This window comes from Doryrhamphus excisus, linkage group LG6, assembly GCF_037039965.1.
Source record: "Doryrhamphus excisus strain RoL-2023G ecotype Guam linkage group LG6, RoL_Dexc_Guam_v1.1, whole genome shotgun sequence".
Lineage (NCBI taxonomy): Eukaryota > Metazoa > Chordata > Actinopteri > Syngnathiformes > Syngnathidae > Doryrhamphus > Doryrhamphus excisus.
Window position 1 is genome coordinate 1,779,349 of NC_136362.1, and position 24,741 is coordinate 1,804,089.

The 24,741-nt window shown below is 41.7% G+C and overlaps 1 protein-coding gene across 2 annotated transcripts; it reads right to left on the minus strand.

Annotated features, from left to right (window-relative positions):
- Positions 1 to 24,699, minus strand: LOC131137906 (septin-7-like). Of its 2 annotated transcripts, none has more exons than XM_058086319.2 (13): positions 24,450 to 24,699; positions 21,726 to 21,822; positions 16,514 to 16,620; positions 14,378 to 14,478; positions 14,072 to 14,206; positions 12,434 to 12,551; positions 12,072 to 12,164; positions 10,737 to 10,833; positions 6,170 to 6,221; positions 5,974 to 6,099; positions 4,443 to 4,578; positions 4,095 to 4,240; positions 1 to 1,915 (listed from the first exon to the last, which is right to left on the minus strand). In XM_058086319.2, the coding sequence occupies exons 1-13, from the start codon at positions 24,483 to 24,485 to the stop codon at positions 1,876 to 1,878; spliced, it is 1,284 nt and encodes a 427-aa protein (XP_057942302.1). In that variant the 5' UTR covers positions 24,486 to 24,699; the 3' UTR covers positions 1 to 1,875. The 2 variants fall into 2 exon arrangements, with proteins under 2 accessions (XP_057942302.1, XP_057942301.1); XM_058086318.2 differs by having other exon boundaries at positions 21,726 to 21,825.
- Between the last annotated feature and the right edge of the window lie 42 nt (positions 24,700 to 24,741).

Sequence of the window (24,741 nt, forward strand, 5' to 3'; positions counted from 1 at the left end):
TTTGTAAGTGTAACCGTGTCAACTTTAATATCGCCAACGTACAAGTAGACATGGAATACTTAAGAGCAATGAGAAAGGAATATACATATCAAAAGGTACGTCCAAAAATGTATGAAAGAAAACAGCTTTCATGGAAGGGGGGAGTGGGAAGGGGGGGGCTTTCACTTTCACTTTCATATACCAGCGTACTCTCCCAGCTTTCTCCCAAAAGTCACAGATTGGTGCTCCAAAAATATATTTCATATTTTCTCCAAAAACTGTCTGTTTTTCCCTCAAAAGGAAATCTCATTTGCCACCCGACCATCAATATCTAAAGCCAATATCTACTGTACTGCCACAACAGTACTAGGACAGGAATACTGTACCAGGTAGGACAGCTGTACTAGGTAGGATACCAAAGGATACTTCCCAACACTAACATAGTCTGCCGTTATTTGTGGCATTTGAGTGGTGGTACGTTGAGTAGTGTACCAGGTAGGACAGATGTAATAGGTAGGGCAGATGTACCAGGTAGGACAGGTGTACCAGGTAGGACAGATGTACATTGAGTAGTGTACAAGGTAGGACAGATGTAATAGGTAGGGCAGATGTACCAGGTAGGACAGGTGTACCAGGTAGGACAGATGTACATTGACTAGTGTACAAGGTAGGACAGATGTACCTGGTAGGACAGGTGTACCAGGTAGGACAGGTGTACATGAGTAGTGTACCAGGTAGGACAGATGTACATTGAATAGTGTACAAGGTAGGACAGATGTAACAGGTAGGACAGATGTAATAGGTAGGGCAGATGTACCAGGTAGGACAGGTGTACCAGGTAGGACAAATGTACATTGAGTAGTGTACAAGGTAGGACAGATGTACCTGGTAGGACAGGTGTACCAGGTAGGACAGGTGTACATGAGTAGTGTACCAGGTAGGACAGATGTACATTGAATAGTGTACAAGGTAGGACAGATGTAACAGGTAGGACAGGTGTACCAGGTAGGACAAATGTAACAGGTAGGGTAGATATACCAGGTAGGACAGGTGTACATGAGTAGTGTACCAGGTAGGACAGATGTACATTGAGTAGCGTACAAGTTAGGACAGATGTAACAGGTAGGACAGGTGTACCAGGTAGGACAGGTGTACAATCAGTAGTGTACAAGGTAGGACAGGTGTACCAGGTAGGACAGGTGTACATGAGTAGTGTACCAGGTAGGACAAGTGTACATTGAGTAGTGTACAAGGTAGGACAGATGTAACAGGTAGGACAGATGTACTAGGTAGGACAGGTGTACATATGAGAAGTGTACAAGGTAGAGCCAGGTGTACCAGGTAGGACAGGTGTACACAACTAGTGTACCAGGTAGGACAGGTGTACATTGAGTAGTGTACAAGGTTGGAAGAGGTGTACATATGAGTAGTGCACCAGGTAGGACAGGTGTACTAGGTAGGACAGGTGTACATATGAGTAGTGCACCGGGTAGGACAGGTGTACATATGAGTAGTGCACCAGGTAGAACAGGTGTACTAGGTAGGACAGGTGTACATTTGAGAAGTATAGAAGGTTGGGACAGGTGTACCAGGAAGGACATGTGTACATACAAGAAGTGTACCAGGTAGGACAGATGTACATACGAGTAGTGTACCAGGTAGGACAGGTGTACACTGAGTAGTACGGAGAAAGCCGTGAGAGGAAATCCAGAGGCTAAGGAGCATCAGCAGCAGGAGATATTGTACGTCTTTAGGGGAAGTTGCATTAGAAATATCAAAGTTATAGAAAGTATCTATGTGTACTGTATACTGTATATACTGCATGTACAGTATGTACAGTATATACAGTATACATACGTACGTGTGTGAGAGTAACTGAAGAGGAGAAAATTGACTCTAGAAGATCTTTCCTTTCTTCTTGTTCTTCTCCATCGTCCTACGTGAGAAAGAGACAAGAGTTGATGATTGACACAATCGACAGGGAGTATAGTAGTGTAGGTAGTACTAAACAGGCTACCGGGGAGTATAGTAGTGTAGGTAGTAATTAACAGGCTACCAGGTACAGTAGGAGTATAGTAGTGTAGGTAGTACTAAACAGGCTACCGGGGAGTATAGTAGTGTAGGTAGTAATTAACAGGCTACCAGGTACAGTAGGAGTATAGTAGTGTAGGTAGTACTAAACAGGCTACCAGGGAGTATAGTAGTGTAGGTAGTAATAAATAGGCTACCAAGGAGTATAGTAGTGTAGGTAGTAATAAACAGGCTACCAGGTACAGTAGAAGTATAGTAGTGTAGGTAGTAAAAACATTCTACCAGGGAGTATAGTAGTGTAGGTAGTAATAAACAGATACCAAGGAGTATAGTAGTGTCGGTAGTACTAAACAGGCTAGCAGGTACAGTAGGAGTATAGTAGTGTAGGTAGTAATAAACAGGCTACTAAGGTATAGTATAGTGTAGGTAGTAATAAACGTGCTACCAAGGAGTATAGTGTAGGTAGTACTAAACAGGCTACCAGGGAGTATAGTAGTGTAGGTAGTACTAAACAGGCTAGAAGGTACAGTAGGAGTATAGTAGTGTAGGCAGTAATAAACATTCTACCAGGGAGTATAGTAGTGTAGGTAGTACTAAACAGGCTAGCAGGTACAGTAGGAGTATAGTAGTGTAGGCAGTACTAAACAGGCTAGCAGGTACAGTAGGAGTATAGTAGTGTAGGCCAATAATAAACAGGCTAGCAGGTACAGTAAGAGTATAGTAGTGTAGGCAGTACTAAACAGGCTAGCAGGTACAGTAGGAGTATAGTAGCGTAGGCAGTACTAAACAGGCTACCAGGTATAGTAGGAGTATAGTAGTGCAGGTAGTAATAAACAGGCTACCAAGGAGTATAGTAGCGTATGTAGTAATAAACAGGCTACAGAGGAGCATAGTAGTGTAGGTAGTATTAAACAGGCTACCAAGGAGTATAGTAGTGTAGGCAGTAATAAACAGGCTACTAAGGTGTAGTATAGTGTAGGTAGTAATAAACGGGCTACCAAGGAGTATAGTGGTGTAGGTAGTAATAAACAGGCTACCAGGTACAGTAGGAGTATAGTAGTGTTGGTAGTAATAAACAGGCTACCAGGGAGTATAGTAGTGTAGGTAGTAATAAACAGGCTACCAAGGAGTATAGTAGTGTAGGCAGTACTAAACAGGCCAGCAGGCACAGTAGGAGTATAGTAGTGTAGGTAGTAATAAACAGGCTACCAGGTACAGTAAGAGTATAGTAGTGTAGGTAGTAATAAACAGGCTACCAAGGAGTATAGTAGTGTAGGTAGTAATAAACATTCTACCAAGGAGTATAGTCGTGTAGGTAGTAATAAACATTCTACCAGGGAGTATAGTAGTGTAGGTAGTCATAAACATTCTACAAGGGAGTATAGTCGTGTAGGTAGTAATAAACATTCTACCAGGGAGTATAGTAGTGTAGGTAGTCATAAACATTCTACCAGGGAGTATAGTAGTGCAGGTTGTAATAAACAGGCTACCAAGGAGTATAGTAGTGTAGGCAGTAATAACAGGCTTCCAGGTACAGTAGGAGTATAGTAGTGTTTGTAGTAATAAACATTCTACCAGGGAGTATAGTAGTGTAGGTAGTAATAAACAGACTACCAAGGAGTATAGTAGTGTAGGCAGTAATAAACAGGCTTCCAGGGACAGTAGGAGTATAGTAGTGTAGGTAATAATGAACAGGCTACCAAGGAGTATAGTAGTGTAGGCAGTACTAAACAGGCTAGCAGGTACAGTAGGAGTATAGTAGTGTAGGCAGTACTAAACAGGCTAGCAGGTACAGTAGGAGTATAGTAGTGTAGGCAGTAATAAACAGGCTAGCAGGTACAGTAGGAGTATAGTAGTGTAGGTAGTACTAAACAGGCTAGCAGGTACAGTAGGAGTATAGTAGCGTAGGCAGTAATAAACAGGCTAGCAGGGAGTATAGTAGTGTAGGTAGTAATAAACAGGCCAGCAGGTACAGTAGGAGTACAGTAGTGTAGGTAGTACTAAACAGGCCAGCAGGTACAGTAGTAGTACAGTAGCGCAGGCCAATAACAACCAAGCTAGCTCTGTTAGCGTGTGCTACTGACTTGGAGGCGTCCAGTTTCTGCTGCTCCAGGATTCTCTGCTGAGCCTCCCAGTTGGCTTTCTCGTCCTCAAACACTCGTCTCTTCTCCTCCAGTTCCTTGTACTGCGCCTCCAGGTTGCGTTTCATTTGCTGGTGGCGGCGCTCCAGCTGGAGGAGCAGGAGGTCACGGAAACATCAGCACCCGAACGCCTCGCGTGGCTTCCACGTTAGCATGCATTGCATAGCATTCATGATCGTTTCAGTGCAAACCAATGACACTACTATGTGTATATGTACTGTATATGTACTGTGTATGTACTGTAAATACTACAATGTACAGTAAATGTGCCGCATGGAATCAAACGTGCACCTCAGCCTCGGAATCCTTCAGTTTCTGCTTCTTCTCCTTAACCTTCATTTCAAAGACCTGCTCCATTTCTGCCTCCATCTTCTTCATTTTCATCACATGCTCCTTCCGCTCCTCCTCCATCTGGGCCAGGGGACTCCTGGGGGAAAGGCGGCCATTTTAAAAGCATGTACAGTAGGTATAGTACACCCCCTGCATACAGCATGTACAGTAGGTATAGTACACCCCCTGCATACAGCATGTACAGTAGGTATAGTACACCCCCTGCATACAGTATGTACAGTAGGTATAGTACACCCCTGCATACAGTATGTACAGTAGGTATAGTACACCCCCTGCATACAGTATGTACAGTACACCCCTGCATACAGTATGTACAGTAGGTACAGTACACCCCTGCATACAGTATGTACAGTAGGTATAGTACACCCCCTGCATACAGTATTTGCAGTACACCCCTGCATACAGCATGTACAGTAGGTATAGTACACCCCTGCATACACTATGTACAGTAGGTATAGTACACCCCCTGCATACAGTATGTACAGTACACCCCTGCATACAGTATGTACAGTAGGTATAGTACACCCCTGCCTACAGCACGTACAGTAGGTATAGTACACCCCCTGCATACAGTATGTACAGTAGGTATAGTACACCCTTGCATACAACATGTACAGTAGGTATAGTACACCCATGCATACAGCATGTACAGTAGGTATAGTACACCCCCTGCATACAGCATGTACAGTAGGTATAGTACACCCCTGCATACAGTATGTACAGTAGGTATACTACACCCCTGCATATAGCATGTACAGTAGGTATAGTACACCCCAGTACACCCCTGTATACAGCATGTACAGTATGTATAGTACACGCCTGCATACAGCATGTACAGTAGGTATAGTACACCCCTGCATACAGCATGTACAGTACACCCCTGCATACACTATGTACAGTACACCCCTGCATACACTATGTACAGTAGGTATAGTACACCTCTGCATACAGTATGTACAGTAGGTATAGTACACCCCTGCATACACTACATATGTACAGTAGGTATAGTACACCCCTGCATACAGTATGTACAGTACACCCCTGTGTACAGTATGTACAGTACACCCCTGTGTACAGTATGTACAGTAGGTATAGTACACCCCTGCATACACTATGTACAGTACACCCCTGCATACACTACGTACTATGTACAGTAGGTATAGTACACCCCTGCATACAGTATGTACAGTACACCCCTGTGTACAGTATGTACAGTAGGTATAGTACACCCCTGCATACAGCATGTACACTATGTACAGTGTCATGAAGTACCAAGTGAGAAGGTACTGGAACTGGTATTTATCATATTGTCATTTATACAGTACTACACTGTAATACCAAAAGTATTTGCAATGAGCCTCTCTGTCTTTTGCATGTTCCTTTTCCTTTCTTGTACCGTGTATTGTATGTAGTACTTTGATGATGACGTGTAAAAGTACACATATATAGAGCGTAGTAAACGGGGTGGTACTTGGTGAGTTGTCCCTTGGTCTTGGTGGCGTCCACGCCGTTACAGGTGACGGCAGCCAGTTTCTTGCTGCGGTAGTTTTCATAGTGGACGTTGTTGGTGACGTCCTTCAGGTCCTGCATGTGCGTCCTGCGGGCGGCGCCAAGACAAAGTTGTGTGGTTATCCTCGGTATCCACGGCGACTGTGCCAACATCCTACCTGATCAGCATGTTGCGCAACACGGTGAAGTCGCAGTGCTCGCCGTTCTCCACTGAAAGACAAGAATGAAGCAGGAAAGCACAGAAATATGACCAGCTATATGAGCAGAAATATGACCGTAGATATGAGCATAAATATGACCATAGTGTACCAGCCTGGCTCAGCCTGCCCACTACAATGCAGGAGTGGACAAACACCTACGCTGGCATGCGCCACCTACGCATGCTAAAAGCTGAAATGGGGAGGGGATAATCATTCGGGCTGTCAGACGATGACCCGTTTTCATGGACTCCATCACGGCTTTCAAATGAGCGAATCGCGATCCACCGCATTTGCAACTACGGTATATATGAAATAGGCCGATTTATTACTATATTTTATGACAAAATCATTCAACATTTTACAATTCATCTGTTGTCACACTAATTAATCATGATTAATCACAATAGTTCTATGAACAAAAAGTTAAAACCATCGGATGAATAATTTTTTTGAATGAATTCATCATGATTAATCACATGAGTTACTCACATTAGTACTATGAACAAAAAGTTAAAACCATTGGATGAATAATTTTGGGAATGAATAAATCATGATTAATCACATGAGTTACTCACATTAGTACTATGAACAAAAAGTTAAAACCATTGGCTGAATCATTTTGGGAATGAATTAATCATGATTAATCACATGAGTTAGTCACAGTTCTATGAACAAAAAGTTAAAACCATCGGATGATTAATTTTTGCAATGAATTTATCATGATTAATCACATGAGTTAGTTATATTAGTTCTATGAACAAAGAGTTTAAACCATCAAATGAATAATTTTTGGAATAAATTAATCATGATTAATCACATGCTTTAGTCACATTAGTTCTATGAACAAAAAGTTAAAACCATCGGATGAATAATTATTAGAATGAATTAATCATGATTAGTCACATGAGTTAGTCGCATTAGTTCTATGAACAAAAAATTAAAACCATCGGATGATTAATTTTTGGACTGAATTTATTATGATTAATCACATGAGTTAGTTATATTAGTTCTATGAACAAAGAGTTTAAACCATCAAATGAATAATTTTGGAATGAATTAATCATGATTAATCACATGCTTTAGTCACATTAGTTCTATGAACAAAAAGTTAAAACCATCGGATGAATAATTATTAGAATGAATTAATCATGATTAGTCACATGAGTTAGTCGCATTAGTTCTATGAACAAAAAATTAAAACCATCGGATGATTAATTTTTGGACTGAATTTATTATGATTAATCACATGAGTTAGTTTTATTAGTTCTATGAACAAAGAGTTTAAACCATCAAATGAATATTTTTTGGAATGAATTAATCATGTTTAATGACATGATTTAGTCACAGTTCTATGAACAAAACGTTAAAACCATCAGATGAATAATTATTAGAATGAATTAATCATGATTAGTCACATGAGTTTGTCGCATTAGTTCTATGAACAAAAAATTAAAACCATTGGATGAATAATTATTGGAATGAATTAATCCTGATTAATCACATGAGTTAGTCACATTAGTTCTATGAACAAAAGTTAAAACCATTGGATGAATAATTTTTGGAATGAATTAATCATGATTAATCACATGAGTTAGTCAAGTTAGTTCTATGAACAAAAAGTTTAAACCACCGGATGACTCATTTTTGGAATGAATTAATCATGATTAATCATATGAGTGAGTCACTAGTTTCATGAACAAAAAGTTAAAACCATCGGATTAATAATTTTCAGAATGAATTAATCATGATTAATCACCACACAATGTGCAATTTTTTACTGTACGGGCTGTCAAATGATGAAAAGGTTCCATCAAATTCATACGTTTTGGTCGTGGTTAACCATCGGATGGGATTCTGGAAAAGGACTTCAGATAGATTGCCGAAGATGATACTATGATGATATTATATATATGTAGTATATATACACACATATATATATACACAGAGAATATTCTTCTTGACTGAAAACGCTGCTCCTCATTGGTCCACTGGTGGAGTGCATAAGGAGGACACCTTACCATTGATGAAACTTAAGCAGTTCTGCTTCTTGGCCTCCCAAGCCAGCCATTGACCTCCCGTCTCTTCTAGAGGAGGGAGCTCTGACGAAGGGGGAGGGGGGGTACGGTTTTTGGGTTACTGTCTGTCTCCCGGTGGGGGGCTAAATCTGGGTCTGCAAGCGACCGGGGCTTTTTTTTTTTGTCCGCGTCGGACCGGAAATCAGCCCAGATTTGGCCCGGATCAACACCATGTGTCCAAGCTGACTGGCCTAAGAGTGCAAGGGGGTTAATCAGGGGTAGTGAAGGTGGTTGGTGGGCATTTGTTGAACGAGCTGTGCATTAAGGAAGAACTAGAGGAAGGGAAAAGCAGCTCCAAACCATCGTCAACGGATGCTACTCATTGATTCAGGCAGAAAATACCCGATGAACTCTTGTCATACCATTACATTATAAGGTCATTTTGTCGTATTCGTTCAATTCCGGTCATAAATCCATCAGGTGTTTTGGGCCTGAGAGCTTCATAAAGAGTCATTTCAGATATTTGAGTCTTCTACTGCAATGATATGATGAGTTCAAAGCATACGATCTCTTATTTGGAACATGCAAAAGCGTGTCAAGTAACCGCCCACTTATGCAAATGAGTAACACCAGCTAGCTGCATGTTATGTGAAGATCTGGGCGTTGTTAATGAAGCAATGGGTCTCCGTCATGCCATGCCTGCCCGGCGGTGGCGGTGGCGGTCCGTAGGGCTTGGAATGACACGGTACAACGGAGCGGACGCCAAAGCACACGATGGGGAAAAAAAGCCATTGGTGCATTGGAGACAGCGATGCGTTGAGGGTCTGCTTCGGCACGAAAGAACCGATACTTTATTTCCCCAATGAGACGAGAGGCGGGGTACACCCTGGACTGGTGGCCAGCCAATCACAGGGCACATATAGACAAACAACCATTCACACTCACAATTTGGAGTCGCTAATTAACCTAGCATGTTTTTTTTGGAATGTGGGAGGAATACCTGAGTACCTGGAGAAAACCCACTCATGCATGGGGAGAACATGCAAAAAAATGGCCGAGGTTGGAATCGAACCCAGGTCTCCAAGCTGCGTGTCCTTCGCACAAACCACTCCGCACCGCGCAGATTGAAGATTTACTTTTGCTTTGACTTTTGTCAAAATTCATTCATTCCTGGACTGGTGGCCAGCCAATCACAGGGCACATATAGACAAACAACCATTCACACTCACATTCATACCTGTGGACAATTTGGAGTCGCTAATTAACCTAGCATGTTTTTTTTGGAATGTGGGAGGAATACCGGAGTACCCGGAGAAAACCCACGCATTCACGGGGAGAACATGCAAAAAAAATGACCGAGGGTGGAATCGAACCCAGGTCTCCTAGCTGCGTGCCCTTTGCGTAAACCACTCAACAACCGTGCAGACTGAAGATTTACTTTTGCTTTGACTTTTGTCAAAATTCATTCATTTTCTACCGCTTCACGGAGATAGCCGAAGGTGGAATCAAACTTAGGTTTCCTAGCTGTGCGGCCTGCGCGCTAACCACTCGACCACCGTGCAGCCTGAAGATTTATTCATTCATTCATTTTCTACCACTTATCCTCACGAGGGTCGCGGGGGGTACACTCTGGACTGGTGGCCAGCCAATCACAGGGCACATATAGACAAACAACCATTCACACTCACATTCATACCTATGGACAATTTGGAGTCGCTAATTAACCTAGCATGTTTTTTTTTTTTTTGGAATAGTGGGAGGAATACCGGAGTACCCGGAGAAAACCCACGCATGCACGTGGAGAACATGCAAACTCCACACAGAGATGGCCGAGGGTGGAATTGAACCCTGGTCTTCTGGCTGTGTGTGCTTCGCGCTAACCACTCGACCACCGTGCAGCCAAGTTTTGGTTTTATGTCACAAATTCGATCGTCATAGTACAAGAATGATGTTATTTTACTTTAAAAGGTCATTTTACAGTAAAGATTGTAATTTGAGGTGATAAAGGTAGTATTTGTAGTACATCAAAGTGCTGAAATATGATTATGTGGTATCCATATTGGATCGGCATCCCGCCCCAAGTCTGATAAGAACCTCGGTTTGACCATCAGCCAAAATGATGAGGGAGCGTAGCAACATAAGAGCGAGGCGGGGACGGGGGGCAGGGGGGGTTGAATGAAAAATGAGGGTAAACAGGAAGTGGCGGAGGTGAGAAAATGGACTACAAATGAAGACAAGGCTGGCTTTGTTTACCAAATATGCCCTCTGTCAGTCATGGAAAAGAATAGACAAAGAAAAAACAGAAAAAAGGAGAGAAAGGAACAAATGAAAGAGTGAAAAAGACTGATACACGGCCAACCACATAGCACAGAGCAATAACGGCCATTTTGGATACCTGTCAACTCAAGGTCCCCCCCCCCCCAGACTCCTTTTCCAGAATCCCTACCCCAGGAAATGCCTACAATGTTTCTTGATGTTGGTCGTCATGGTTCCCATCTGGTTCAACCTACCTTCAGCCACGCCCCACGGGTACTGGCGACCTCTGACCTTCTTGCCGTTCACCTCAATGACTACGTTGCTGCCAACGACAGCCAGGGGCATCTTCTCCTGGGGAGGGGGCAAGACAAAATGGGTTAGTCCCTTACCACTTATTGGGGTGGGGGGTAGACCGTGGTATTATGTTGATAGTACTACAGAGTTTTGTCCACCCTGGACTGGACCCCATTTACTGCTAGATCTAACTCTAACCTCCTAACCCCATACTTGTAACCCTAACACCCTAACCCCCTAACCTTAACATCCTAACACCCTGACCCCCTTATACTCAAATCCCCTAACTTAAAACTCCCAACCCTAATTCCCTAACCTTCACCCTAACCCCCAAACGTAAAACCCCCAACCTTAACCCAACCCTAACAACCCTCATCCCCTACCCCCAACCCTAACCTAACATCCTAACACCCTGACCCCCCTAATACTCAAATCCCCTAACATAAAGCCTCTAACCCTAAGTCAAACCCTAACCTCCTAACCTTCACACCCTAATCCCCAAACGTAAAACCCCCCAACCTTAACCCAACCCTAAGACCCTAACGCCCTAACCCCCTAATGTAAATCCACCAAGCCTAACCACCTAACCTTAACATCCTAACACACAAACCCCCAAAACTCGAATCTCCAAACGTAAACCCCCAATCCTAACCCAATCCTGATCCCCTTACCTTCACATACTAACACCCTAACCCCCTAACGAAAAACCCCCAACCCTAACAACGCTCGCCCCCAACCCTAACACCCTTAGCCCCCAATAGCCTAACCCCATAACGTGAAACCCCCAACCTCCCTAACACCCTAACGTAAAACCCCAACCCTAACCCAATCCCCCTAATGCTCACCCCCAACCCTAACCCCCTAACATTAACATCCTAACACCCTAAGTCCCCCTAACCCTCTAAGGTTCACCCCAACCCTAACTCAGCAACATTAACATCCGAACACCCTAACACCCTAACGTAAAACCGCTAACCCAATCCCCCTAATGCTCACCCCCAACCCTAACCCCCTAACATTAGCATCCTAACACCCTAACATAAAACCCCAACCCTAACCCTAGCCCTCTAAGGTTCACCCCAACCCTAACCCCACAACATTAACATCCTAACACCCTAACGTAAAACCCCTAACCCTAACCCAATCCCCCTAGTGCTCACCCCCAACCCTAACCCCCTAACATTAACATCCTAACACCCTAACATAAAAGCCCAACCCTAACTGTCTAACTCCCACCCCCAACCCTAAACCCCTAACATTAACATCCCTCTTATTGTCAGCTTGTGGTCCGGTACCTTGATCTTCCGGATCAGCTTGTTGTCCTCGTCGTCGTGCGTGTCTGGGAATTCATAAATTTTGATCTTGTGTTCCTGGATCTCTTTCATGATCTACGAAGACGGGAAAACATCAACACCACATTTCCATCTTCTGTGTGGTCAGTGAAGTACCACATATGGAATTGAACACGTGGAAGTTTGAATTTTTTTGGACTTTTCAGGCACCAGAGGGGGAAGAATTGAATGGAATGAGATCGAGAGCTTGATGAAGTTGCTCACCAGCACCTGGGCGGCTTGTTATGTTGACTGAGCCTATTCATAAATAAATAAATGTTCTATGTTGATATGATATGTTGATATGTTCTATATCAATACATCACCTGTTTCTTGAAAAGCTGGCATTCCTCCGGAGTTAGCGTGTCGGCTTTGGCAATAAGCGGAATGACGTTGACCTTGTCATGGAGCCTCTTCATAAACTCGATGTCAAGCGGCTTCAGACTGGAAAACAAAAGGACCAAACCCACTCGGGGTATTTACTTAGCTCTCTGGTTCTACCATATCTTACTTATTGTGTGGAAATATGGGATAATAACTATAAAAGTACTGCAAAAAAGGCCAGTAAGGATAATTCATAATGCCGCCTACAGAGAACATACTAACTCCTTATTTCTAAAATCACAAATACTTCAACCTGCACCTAGTACTTTGGTACGTAAGTAAAGTAAAGTAAAGTAAAGTAAAGTAAAGTAAAGTAAAGTAAAGTAAAGTAAAGTAAAGTAAAGTAAAGTAAAGTAAAGTAAAGTAAAGTAAAGTAAAGTAAAGTAAAGTAAAGTAAAAGTCAAGTCAAGTAAAACTAAACTGAACAAGAACTAAAAATAAAAAAAACTACCAAAAACTTTATACTATATACTAAATTTATACTAAACTATATTAGGAAAGCAGGAAGTGTCAAGTCAAGTCAAGTAAAACTAAACTAAACAAAAACAAAAAAAAACTTCAAAAAACTACAAAAAACTTAAACTATATTAGGAAAGCAGGAAGTGTCAAGTCAAGTCAAGTAAAACTAAACTAAACTAAAAAAACATAAAACTACAAAAAAACTATGAAAAACTTAAACTATGTTAGGAAAGCAGGAAGTGTCAAGTCAAGTAAAACTAAACTAAAAAAATAATAAAAAAAACTACACAAAAAATACAAAAAACTTAAACTATATTAGGAAAGCAGGAAGTGTCAAGTCAAGTAAAACTAAACTAAAAAAAACTACAAAAAATCCCTACAAAAAACTTAAACTATATTAGGAAAGCAGGAAGTGTCAAGTCAAGTAAAACTAAACTAAACTAAAAAAGTAAAAATAAAAAAACAAAAAAAACCCTACAAAAAACTTAAACTATATTAGGAAAGCAGGAAGTGTCAAGTCAAGTAAAACTCAACTAAACTGAAACTAAAAAAAATAAAACTAAAAAACCTACAAAAAACTTAAACTATATTAAGAAAGCAGGAAGTGTCAAGTCAAGTAAAACGAAGCTAAACTAAAACAAAAAATAAAAAAAACTACAAAAAACTGAAACTATATTAGGAAAGCAGGAAGTGTCAAGTCAAGTAAAACTAAACTAAAACAAAACAAAACTAAAAAAACTACAAAAAACTACAAAAAACTGAAACTATATTATGAAAGCAGGAAGTGAACAAATGTAACAGTTACTGATTGTAAAAGTACCAGATCGAGGGGTAGGATTTAATAAGCTTTGCTTCTTCCTACTCCTTTTGGACATGTGGAACTGGGAACTGATTATGGGATGCACTCAATTGGAATCTGATGCATGTTCAAATGAAATAAAACCATTACCATTTACACATTCTTCAAAACACACTGGCCTTCAAAATAAGAGCAGCGTTTGCGTAAACAAAACAAGAGTGTAATAAATATCACCAGTTGGAATTCAACGCGTGTGAGACTCCGATGTCCATGACCCCCCCCCCCCCATCACAAAGTAGAACTGCTTTCACGCTCTACCTACCCGTGTCCCGAGGGCGCAATGAAATACAGACAGCAGTGGACTCTATTATCTGGCATCGATCTGCGGTTCACCCTGGATTCCGCGTTCAGGAAGTCCTCGCACTTGCTGTCGATGTAGTTGATGACTGGCTGCCAGCTACGAAGAGCAGGAGAAACATGGCGCCGTTTGAAAAACAACACGGTACCAACTAGGTCGCCATAATCGATGAATGATGACACAAATGGGTCGACAACCGACTCGTGTACTTGATAGTATCGATTATTGTAACTGTTATTATTATTATTATTAGTTATTAGCGCTACTTACCAGTTACTGTTGTCTACCGCGTCTCCAAAACCTGGGGTGTCAACAATTGTGAGAGTCAGCTGGACACCCCCCTCTTTGATGAGCACCTTGGACTGCTCCACCTGAAAACACAAACCCCCTCCATTCACTTCATATACTATATACTACATGTACTGCAATACTACTCACTCCTTAGCTAAATCTTAGCAGCTGAAAAATGGACATTTTACACTGGAGGAGAACTGCACTTTTTTTTTCGGGAATGTTGCCCATCATTCCCAATCCTGGGAAAACAACAACGCAACTATCACCCAATATAGTAGGATCATTAACCCCCCTCTCTCTCTCTCTCTCTCCTTACCTCTTTCATCAAGCTCTCTCTCTCTCTCTCTCTCTCTCTCTCTCTCTCTCTCTGTCCTTCTCTCCCTCCCTCCCTCTGTCCACTCTCCCTCCCTCTGCCCCTCTCTCCCTCCCTCTCTCCCCCCCTCTCTCTCCCCCTCTCTCTCTACATCTCTCTCTCTCCTTACCTCTTTCATTAACATCTATCTCTCTCGCTCTCTCTCTCTCGCTCTCTCTCTCTCGCTCTCTCTCTCCCTCTCTCTCGCCCCCCCTTTCTCCCCCTCTCTCTCACCTCTTTCATTAACATCTCTCTCTCTCTTTCTCTCTTTCTCTCCCTCCCTCCCTCCCTCCCTCCCTCCCTTCCTCCGTCCCTCTCTCTCTCCCGCCCTCTCCCCCTCTACCTCTCTCTCTCTCTACCTCTCTCATTAACATCTCTCTCTCTCTCTCTCTCTTTACCTCTTTCATTAACATCTCTCTCTCTCTCCCCCTCCCTCCCTCTCCCTCTCTCCCTCTCTCTCTCTGACCTCTTTCATTAACATCTCTCTCTGTCTCTCTCTCTCTCCTTACCTCTTTCATTAACCTCTCTCTCTCGCTCTCTCTCTCCCTCTGTCTCTGTCTCTCTCCCTCTCTCTCTCTCCTTACCTCTTTCATGAACCTCTCTCTCTCCTTACCTCTTTCATTAAGCTCTCTTGTCTCTCTCCCTCCCTCCCTCTGTCCCTCTCTCCCTCCCTCCCTCCCTCCCTCGCTCTCTCCCTCCCTCTCCCCCTCTACCTCTCTCTCTACCTCTCTCATTAACATCTCTCTCTCCCTTTCTCTCTCTCCTGACCTCTTTCATTAACATCTCTCCCTCCCTCTCTCTCTCTCACCTCTTTCATTAACATCTCTCTCTCTCTCTCTCTCTCTCTCTCTCTCTCTCTCTCTCCCTCTCTCTCCTTACCTCTTTCATTAACCTCTCTCTCTCGCTCTCTCTCTCTCTCTCTCTCCCTCTGTCTCTCTCCTTACCTCTTTCATTAAGCTCTCTCTCTCTCTGTCCTTCTCTCCCTCCCTCCCTCCCTCTGTCCCACTCTCCCTCCCTCTCTCCCTACCTCTTTCATTAAGCTCTCTCTCTCTCTCTGTCCTTCTCTCTCTCCCTCCCTCTGTCCCTCTCTCCCTCCCTCCCTCGCTCTCTCTCCCTCCCTCTCTCTCTCTCCTTATTTCTTTCATTAACATCTATCTCTCTCTCTCTCCCCCCTTCTCCCCCTCTCCCTCCCCCCCCTCTCTCTCTCACCTCTTTCATTAACATCTCTCTCTCTCTCTCTCCCTCTCTCCCTCCCTCTGTCCCTCTCTCCCTCCATCACTCCCTTCCTCTCTCTCTCCCTCCCTCTCCATCTCTCTCTGTACCTCTCTCTCTACCTCTCTCATTAACATCTCTCTCTCTCTCTCTCCTTACCTCTTTCATTAACATCTCTCTCTCTCTCTCCCTCCCTCTCTCACCTCTTTCATGAACCTCTCTCTCTCGCTCTCTCTCTCCCTCTGTCTCTCCTTACCTCTTTCATTAACCTCTCTCTCTCGCTCTCTCTCTCTCTCTCGCTCCACTTTTGTGTGATCCCCCCCATCCCAACTCCCCACCAGATGCCCGTCTGTCTTCTGTCTCCTCCTCCATTTGATCCTAACCATACATGGACAAAAATGCCCTCCGTGGTCCTCTGCTTCCCTTCAAGCCTCCTTCCCTTTCTCCTCCCTCCTTTGCTCTTGGGCTCCTCCGTGACGGCGGCCATATAAAGCGCTATCATCGTGACATCAACGTGACAGCAGTTGGGCGGATGAAGTCAAGCTCACCTGTACGGTCTTCTTGATGCGCTGCGACGGTCCGGGGTAGTCCTTGGAGTAAAGATCCGTCAGGAAGAGGGAATTTATAAGCGTCGATTTCCCCAGACCCGACTCGCCTGACGACACACAAATGCAGACATGTTTTATTTAGGCACACATTATTCATTTGCTACAGCCCTCTTTGGTGTACGGTGGCTGGCTTTAGGGCAGGGGTGTCCAAACTGTGCAGCAAGGGCCACATAGTGAGCAAAGAAAGGATGGAGCGCCACTTGGACATGTTGTCATGTCACGCTATGCTTTGTCACCGTTTTTTTACACAACACATTCTCCAAACATGACGACTTTAGCTATTTTTTTTCTTATTCTTATTCTTATTTTTATTTATTCTTTAGAATATTACAAATTTATTATTTTCCTCTTAATATTTGGACTTTATTCAGCAATATTTTTGCTGTTTTTTATTTTTAAATATTTATTTTTATTTATTTGTATTCATTTTAACTAATTTTTATGTTTATTTAATATTATTATTTACTATTTATTTATTACCAAACTAAAAAACTAATAACTAAATTATATAACTAATTTTTATTATTATTTTTATTTATTTATTTACTATTTATTTATTACTAAAATAAAAAACTAATAACTAAATTCTATAACTATTATTTATTTATTTATTTATTATTATTATTTACTATTTATTTATTACTAACATAAAAACAAAACTAAATTATATAACTAATTTTTATTATTCTTATTATTTATTAGTATTATTATTTACTATTTATTTATTACTAAACTAAAAACCTAATAACTAAATTATATAACTAATTATTATTATCATTATTTATTTATTATTTACTATTTATTTATGACGAAACAAAAACTAATAATTATATAACAAATTTTTATTATTATTTTTATTTATTATTATTATTTACTCTTTATTTATTACTAAACAAAAAACTAGCAAAATTATATAACAAATTTTTATTATTATTTTATTTATTTATTATTATTTACTATTTATTTATTACTAAACTAAAAACTAATAACTAAACTAATTTTTTATCTTGTTAAATGATATTTTTAGAATGCGGTGCGGGCCAATAAAAAAACATCAGCAGGCCGCAAATGTCCCCCGGGGCCACACTTTGGAACACCCCTGCTTTACTCCATGCATGTGTATAGTACAGTGGGATAATGCTAACATATCCGTTAAGAAAGCTAAAGTAAAATGATGCTGTAGCGTTTTGCTGGGATAGGCTCCAGCTGAAACGTGAAAATGACGAGTGTCTTCACCAAATAAAAACTATAACGTCTATTTTTAGATCTAATTCTAATATGACAAAGTCCTTGATACTCCATGAGATGTTAAAGCCAAAGGCAAGAGAATCTCGTCCATCGGAAAAGCACATCCTGCATGGGGAACTAATTAGGTCACTGCTTCGACTTCAAGCTGCGGGATGAGTGCTCACTCTCCGACGCATGGGCGTGCGTATGAATAACGATGCTGAAAGATAGCAACAGGGGAGCACAGCGAGTGAAGGAAACACAACCAAAACAAACAAACATACAAATGGACAAAAGCTGGCTTTCCGTCACATTCCTCACATTCCCGGGCTCTCCCTCAGCTTGAGGCCGCAGCCGTCCGGCCGGCCCCCTCAAATTACAAATGTCGGGCATACTTGCTAACATCCAGCAAACCTTCGCTCTCTTTTGCACGCATTTGCAGCTATGTGTTGTGCCTGAACCATAGGAAGACTTGGGAGAGAAATAATAAGAGAAAATAAGACACATCAGACATAGAAAACCTGTTTACCACCTTCTAAATACACTTTTTAACATCATTAGAGACCCCCAGACATGAAATAACACCCCTATAGTCACCTTTACACTCCTATCACCCAATATAGTAGACATAATAAGAGAAAATAAGACAAAGAAAACCTGTTTACCACCTTATAAATACACCTTTTATCATCATTAGAGCCCTTCAGACATGAAATAGCACCCATATAGTCACCTTTATACCCCTGTTAACTAATCTAGTAGACATCATAAGAGAAAATAAGACAGAGAAAACCTGTTTACCACCTTCTAAATACACTTTTTAACATCATTAGAGACCACCACACATGAAATAACACCCCTATAGTCACCTTTACACTCCTATCACCCGATATAGTAGACATCATAAGAGAAAATAAGACGGAGAAACCCTGTTTACCACCTTATAAAATCATTAGAGCCCTCTAGACATGAAATAGCACCCCTATAGTCGCCTTTATACCCCTGTTAACTAATCTAGTAGACATCATAAGAGAAAATAAGACAGAGAAAACCTGTTTACCACCTTCTAAATACACTTTTTAACATCATTAGAGACCACCACACATGAAATAACACCCCTATAGTCACCTTTACACTCCTATTACCCAATATAGTAGACATCAGAAGACATAGAAAACCTGTTTACCACCTTCTAAATACACTTTAACATCATTAAAGACCTCCAGACATGAGATAACACCCCTATAGTCACCTTTACACTCCTATCACCCAATATAGTAGACATCATAAGAGAAAATAAGACGGAGAAAACGTGTTTACCACCTTCTAAATACACCTTTTAACATCATTAGAGCCCTCTAGACATGAAATAGCACCCCTATAGTCACCTTTATACCCGTTAACTAATCTAGTAGACACCATAAGAGAAAATAAAACAGAGAAAACCTGTTTACTACCTTATAAAATCATTAGAGCCCTCTAGACATGAAATAGCACCCCCATAGTCACCTTTACACTCCTATCACCCGATATAGTAGACATCATTAGAGAAAATAAGACAGAGAAAACATGTTTACCACCTTATAAATACACCTTTTAACATCATTAGAGCCCTCTAGACATGAAATAGCACCCCTATAGTCACCTTTATACCCCTATTAACTAATCTAATAGACATCATATGAGAAAATAACACACATAAGACATAGAAAACCTGTTTACCACCTTCTAAATACACTTTTTAACATCATTAGAGACCCCCAGACATGGAATAGCACCCCTATAGTCAACTTTACACTCCTATCACCTAATATAGTAGACATCATAAGAGAAAAAAAGAATTCTTATTGCTATGATAGAAGGGTTAAGTCCCTGATACTGCATGTGCATCAACACAAAGAAGGCAATGCTTGCCATCTCCTCCACATTCTCCTTGGTCCCTGATTGGCTATTGAGATGGATGCCACTAAACTCTACATGGGGTTTCTGTTCCTTCTGCCAACTGGACAAAGAGGCAGGAAGCAGCCCCCCCCCCTATAGGAGCCAACCGAGAGGGATAAGACCCAGCAAAAAGAAAGAAAGCAAACATCGGTGATGGAGCAACCAAGCTGAGAGAAGCCTCTTATTACCGCCACCTAGCATAGCATCATGTTAGAACATTTATAAACACTTAACACTATTATGTTGTGTTAGCATGCTAACTTTAGCATGATAGTATACTAGAATTAGCATAATAGCACTTCTAGCCCTAACACTCACCACTATTATGTTAGGTGTTAGAATGTTAACCATTGCTAGCATTAGCATAGTAGCATTTATATCAATTTTCATAGCTAGACTCTTATATAAATGCTTGCCACTATTGTTAGGTGTTAGCATAGTAGCATTTACATCCATTTTCGTTGCTAGACTCTTATATAAATGTTTGCCACTATTATGTTAGGTGTTAGCATGTTACCTTTAGCATTAGCATAGTAGCATTTAAATCAATTTTCATAGCGAGACTCTTATATAAATGCTTGGCACTATTATGTTAGGTGTTAGTTAGCATGTTGCTCTTAGCATTAGCATAGTAGCATTTAAATCCATTTTCATAGCTAGAATCTTATAGAAATGCTTGCCACTATTATGTTAGGTGTTAGCATGTTAACCTCAGCACTGCTAGCATTAGCATAGTAGCATTTAAGTCAATTTTCATAGCTAGACTTATATAAATGCTTACAACTATTATGTTAGGTGTTAGCATGTTAACCTTAGCATTGCTAACATTAGCATAGTAGCATTTAAGTCAATTTTCATAGCTAGACTTGTATAAATGCTTACAACTATTAGGTTAGGTGTTAGCATGTTAACCTTAGCATTGCTAGCATTAGCATAGTAGCATTTAAATCCATTTTCATAACTACACTCATAAATGCTTGCCACTATTATGTTAGGTGCTAGCATGTTAACCTTAGCACTGCTAGCATTAGCATAGTAGCATTTAAATCCTTTTTCATAGCTAGACTCTCATATAAATGCTTGCCATTATTATGTTAGGTGTTAGTTAGCATGTTACCCTTAGCATTAGCATAGTAGCATTTTAATCCATTTTCATAGCTAGACTCATATAAATGCTTGCCACTATTATGTTAGGTGTTAGCATGTTAACCATAGCACTGCTAGCATTAGCATAGTAGCATTTAAATCCATTTTCATTGCTAGACTCTTATATAAATGCTTGCCACTATTATGTTAGGTGTTAGCATGTTAACCTTAGCACTAATAGAATTAGCATAGTAGCATTTAAATCCTTTTCATAGCTAGACTCTTATACAAATGCTTGCCACTATTATGTGAGGTGTTAGCATGTTAACCTTAGCACTGCTAGCATTAGCATAGTAGCATTTAAAGCCATTTTCATAGCTCGACTCTTATATAAATGCTTGCCACTATTATGTTCGGTGTTAGTTAGCATGTTACCCTTAGCATTAGCATAGTAACATTTATATCCATTTTCATAGCTAGACTCTTATATAAATGCTTGCCACTATTATGTTAGGTGTTAGTTAGCATGCTAGCCTTAGCATTAGCATAGTAGCATTTAAATCCATTTTCATAGCTAGACTTATATAAATGCTTGCCACTATTATGTTAGGTGCTAGTTAGCATGTTAGCCTTAGCATTAGCATAGTAGCATTTAAATCCATTTTCATAGCTAGACTCATATAAATGCTTGCCGCTATTATGTTAGGTGTTAGTTAGCATGTTAGCCTTAGCATTAGCATAGTAGCATTTAAATCCATTTTCATAGCTAGACTCATATAAATGCTTGCCACTATTATGTTAGGTGTTAGTTAGCATGTTAGCCTTGTTGTCGGTGAAAACAAATAAATAAAAAGGAAAAAAGAAGTACAACACAGTAATGTGAACGTTTGCTACTTACCAACCACCATCAAGGTGAACTCAAAGCCTCTTTTAACCGACTTCCGATACACCTGGTTGGGGAGATTGGCAAAGCCGACATAGCCCTCCAGATTGCGCTGCTGACAGAAAAAACACAACACACTCATTTAGTGGAGGCAACACAGTGCATATGTGTGTTACCTGGTCTATTATTAGTCCGAATATGTAGTATTCTGGTTACAAGGCATCAGCAATGTTATGATTACATTGCCTTTCACACTGCATGGAGACTGGCTACTGAGCCAGCAGAGCCCAGCACACATGCCATGGCTGAGACCGGCGTGCCATGCCATGGCTAAAACGAGCACAATGGCTGGGATGGATGTGCCATCGCAGAGACAGACATGCCATGCCACGGCTGAGACCGGCATGCCATGGCCGAGACTGGCATGCCATGGCTAAAACGAGCACAATGGCTGAAACTGACGTGTCGCGGCCGAGACGGACATGCCACGGCCAAGACGGACGTGTCGCGGTCGAGACGGACATGCCACGGCCGAGACGGACGTGTCGCGGTCGAGACGGACGTGCCGCGGCCGAGACGTACATGCCACGGCCGAGACGTACATGCCACGGCCGAGACGTACATGCCACGGCCGAGACGTACATGCCACGGCTGAAACGGACATGCCACGGCTGAAACGGACATGCCACGGCCAAGACGGACGTGTCGCGGTCGAGACGGACATGCCACGGCCGAGACGGACATGCCACGGCCGAGACGGACGTGTCGCGGTCGAGACGGACGTGTCGCGGTCGAGACGGACGTGTCGCGGTCGAGACGTACATGCCACGGCCGAGATAGACATGCCACGGCCGAAACAGACATGCCACGGCCAAGACGGACGTGTCGCGGTCGAGACGGACGTGTCGCGGTCGAGACGGACGTGTCGCGGTCGAGACGGACGTGTCGCGGTCGAGACGGACGTGTCGCGGCCGAGACGTACATGCCACGGCCGAAACAGACATGCCACGGCCAAGACGGACGTGTCGCGGTCGAGACGGACGTGTCGCGGTCGAGACGGACGTGTCGCGGTCGAGACGGACGTGTCGCGGTCGAGACGTACATGCCACGGCCGAGACGTACATGCCACGGCCGAGATAGACATGCCACGGCCGAAACAGACATGCCACGGCCAAGACGGACGTGTCGCGGTCGAGACGGACGTGTCGCGGTCGAGACGGACGTGTCGCGGTCGAGACGTACATGCCACGGCCGAGACATACATGCCACGGCCGAGACGGACATGCCACGGCCGAGACGTACATGCCACGGCCGAGACATACATGCCACGGCCGAGACGGACATGCCACGGCCGAGATAGACATGCCACGGCCGAAACAGACATGCCATGGCCGAGACGGATTGTTACCAAGAAATACGTCTAGCTACATGTTTGTTCATAAATCCTTTTTGTAAACAAAAACAAAAGTATTTCCCATCGAGTAATTAATTCAAAGATGAAAAATGCGAATAACGTGATCTCGTTTGCTACGTGCAATACTGCATAATCAACATAAATGGAGATTTGCTGTACGTGAACGTGAACTAGGCCTTGACAGAGAAAACACAAAGAACACGAACACACTGAGAAGCCATTTTAGAGTCGGATGCCGGATGTTTCATTCATCCAGCATCCCCGCCGGCAGGGGCAAAAAGAATTGATTGCGTCTGTGAGCGTCGGTTCACACGTGGTCTGAACACATGACACACATTTTCAACATGCAACAAATGATGACAGATAAGGTCGCAGGGCGTCGTACGGGCTCTTCCTGTATGTGCCCCAAACGCCAGGACGTTCAAACATATGCTCTTTTTATATTATAAAATTATTATATTATTATATAAATATTATAAAATTTTATTCTCTGGCTTTTAACTCTGAGTGAGTCGTATGGTACTGTGTCTTTTAGTTCTTTCTTTTTATTTTAATTGGTTTTATTTATTATACTTTTATTGCTATTGCTTGTTTTTAATATTTGAATATCTATTTTATTTCATATTTTATCTTTTAGTTTTGGATTGAATTCAATTTGTACCTTTATTAATTATTTATTATTATTTTAATTTTACTTTTTATTTTACTAGTCTGTGCAGCACTTTGGAAACTCTTTATAAAATGTGCTATATAAATAAAGTGGAATGGATTGGATAAATATTAAGTACAATAAAAACATTAATAAATTGAAAATATTAATATTTAAATACATTTTAAAAACAAAAATATAAACATCTGACATGTTTTTTAACATAGTAATGCATTTCATGTAATACGCATGATTTGGTAATAACTTCATGTCAGGAGCACAGATATCCGGTTCTTTAGTGAGTCGAGTCAAAAGAACCGACTCTCGAAAATGAACCGAAATTTCCATCACTATGACATTAATAATGGAACGATTGTTTCATTAAAAGCCAATTATTCTCTTATTATTATTAATGTACCACAACATGTGCTTCAATTTTCAACTTTTTCAGCTAAAGCCGTACGTGATGTTAAGCTAAAAGGCGCTAACCATGGCTAACCACGGCTAACCATTGCTAACCACGGCTAACGTGGACAAACTCGTCACTACCCCGACGTGATGAATTCACGAAGTCCACTTTAGAGGGCGTAAACCCACGAAGGGGACCACCAACAAGACTACGGAAGTGTAAATGCCGGAATGTCTGTCTTTAAAAACAAAAAAAACAACCACTTACAGCAATGCTAGGAACGGTCTCCGGTCGCTCGATCATTGTAATTCTGTCACCACCCAGCCTGAAACGGTCAGTCGCCGAGGCATACACCGACAATTAACCACCAAATGCAGTCAAATTACTACCTTTCTTGCCGATGTGGAATTAATCACGAAAAAACAAAGCAAAGTACGTCAAAAAATGAACACAGCAAACGACAATAACCCCAACTCAAGCTCTGAGAAGGAAATGATCATCAGTACGGATCGTGAAGCGGAACATACCCAATACTATTTCCGTATCACATCTACAAAAT

Bases quoted from the DNA above. Each gene is read 5' to 3' on its own strand.
- LOC131137906 (XM_058086318.2), bottom strand. From the start codon at position 24,485: ATGATCGAGCGACCGGAGACCGTTCCTAGCATTGCT. The intron at 21,826-24,449 runs GTAAGTGGTTGT...TTTTTCTGTCAG, and splicing joins AGACCGTTCCTAGCATTGCT to CAGCGCAATCTGGAGGGCTA. The intron at 6,222-10,736 runs GTAGGTTGAACC...CTTGTCTTTCAG, and splicing joins CCCGTGGGGCGTGGCTGAAG to TGGAGAACGGCGAGCACTGC.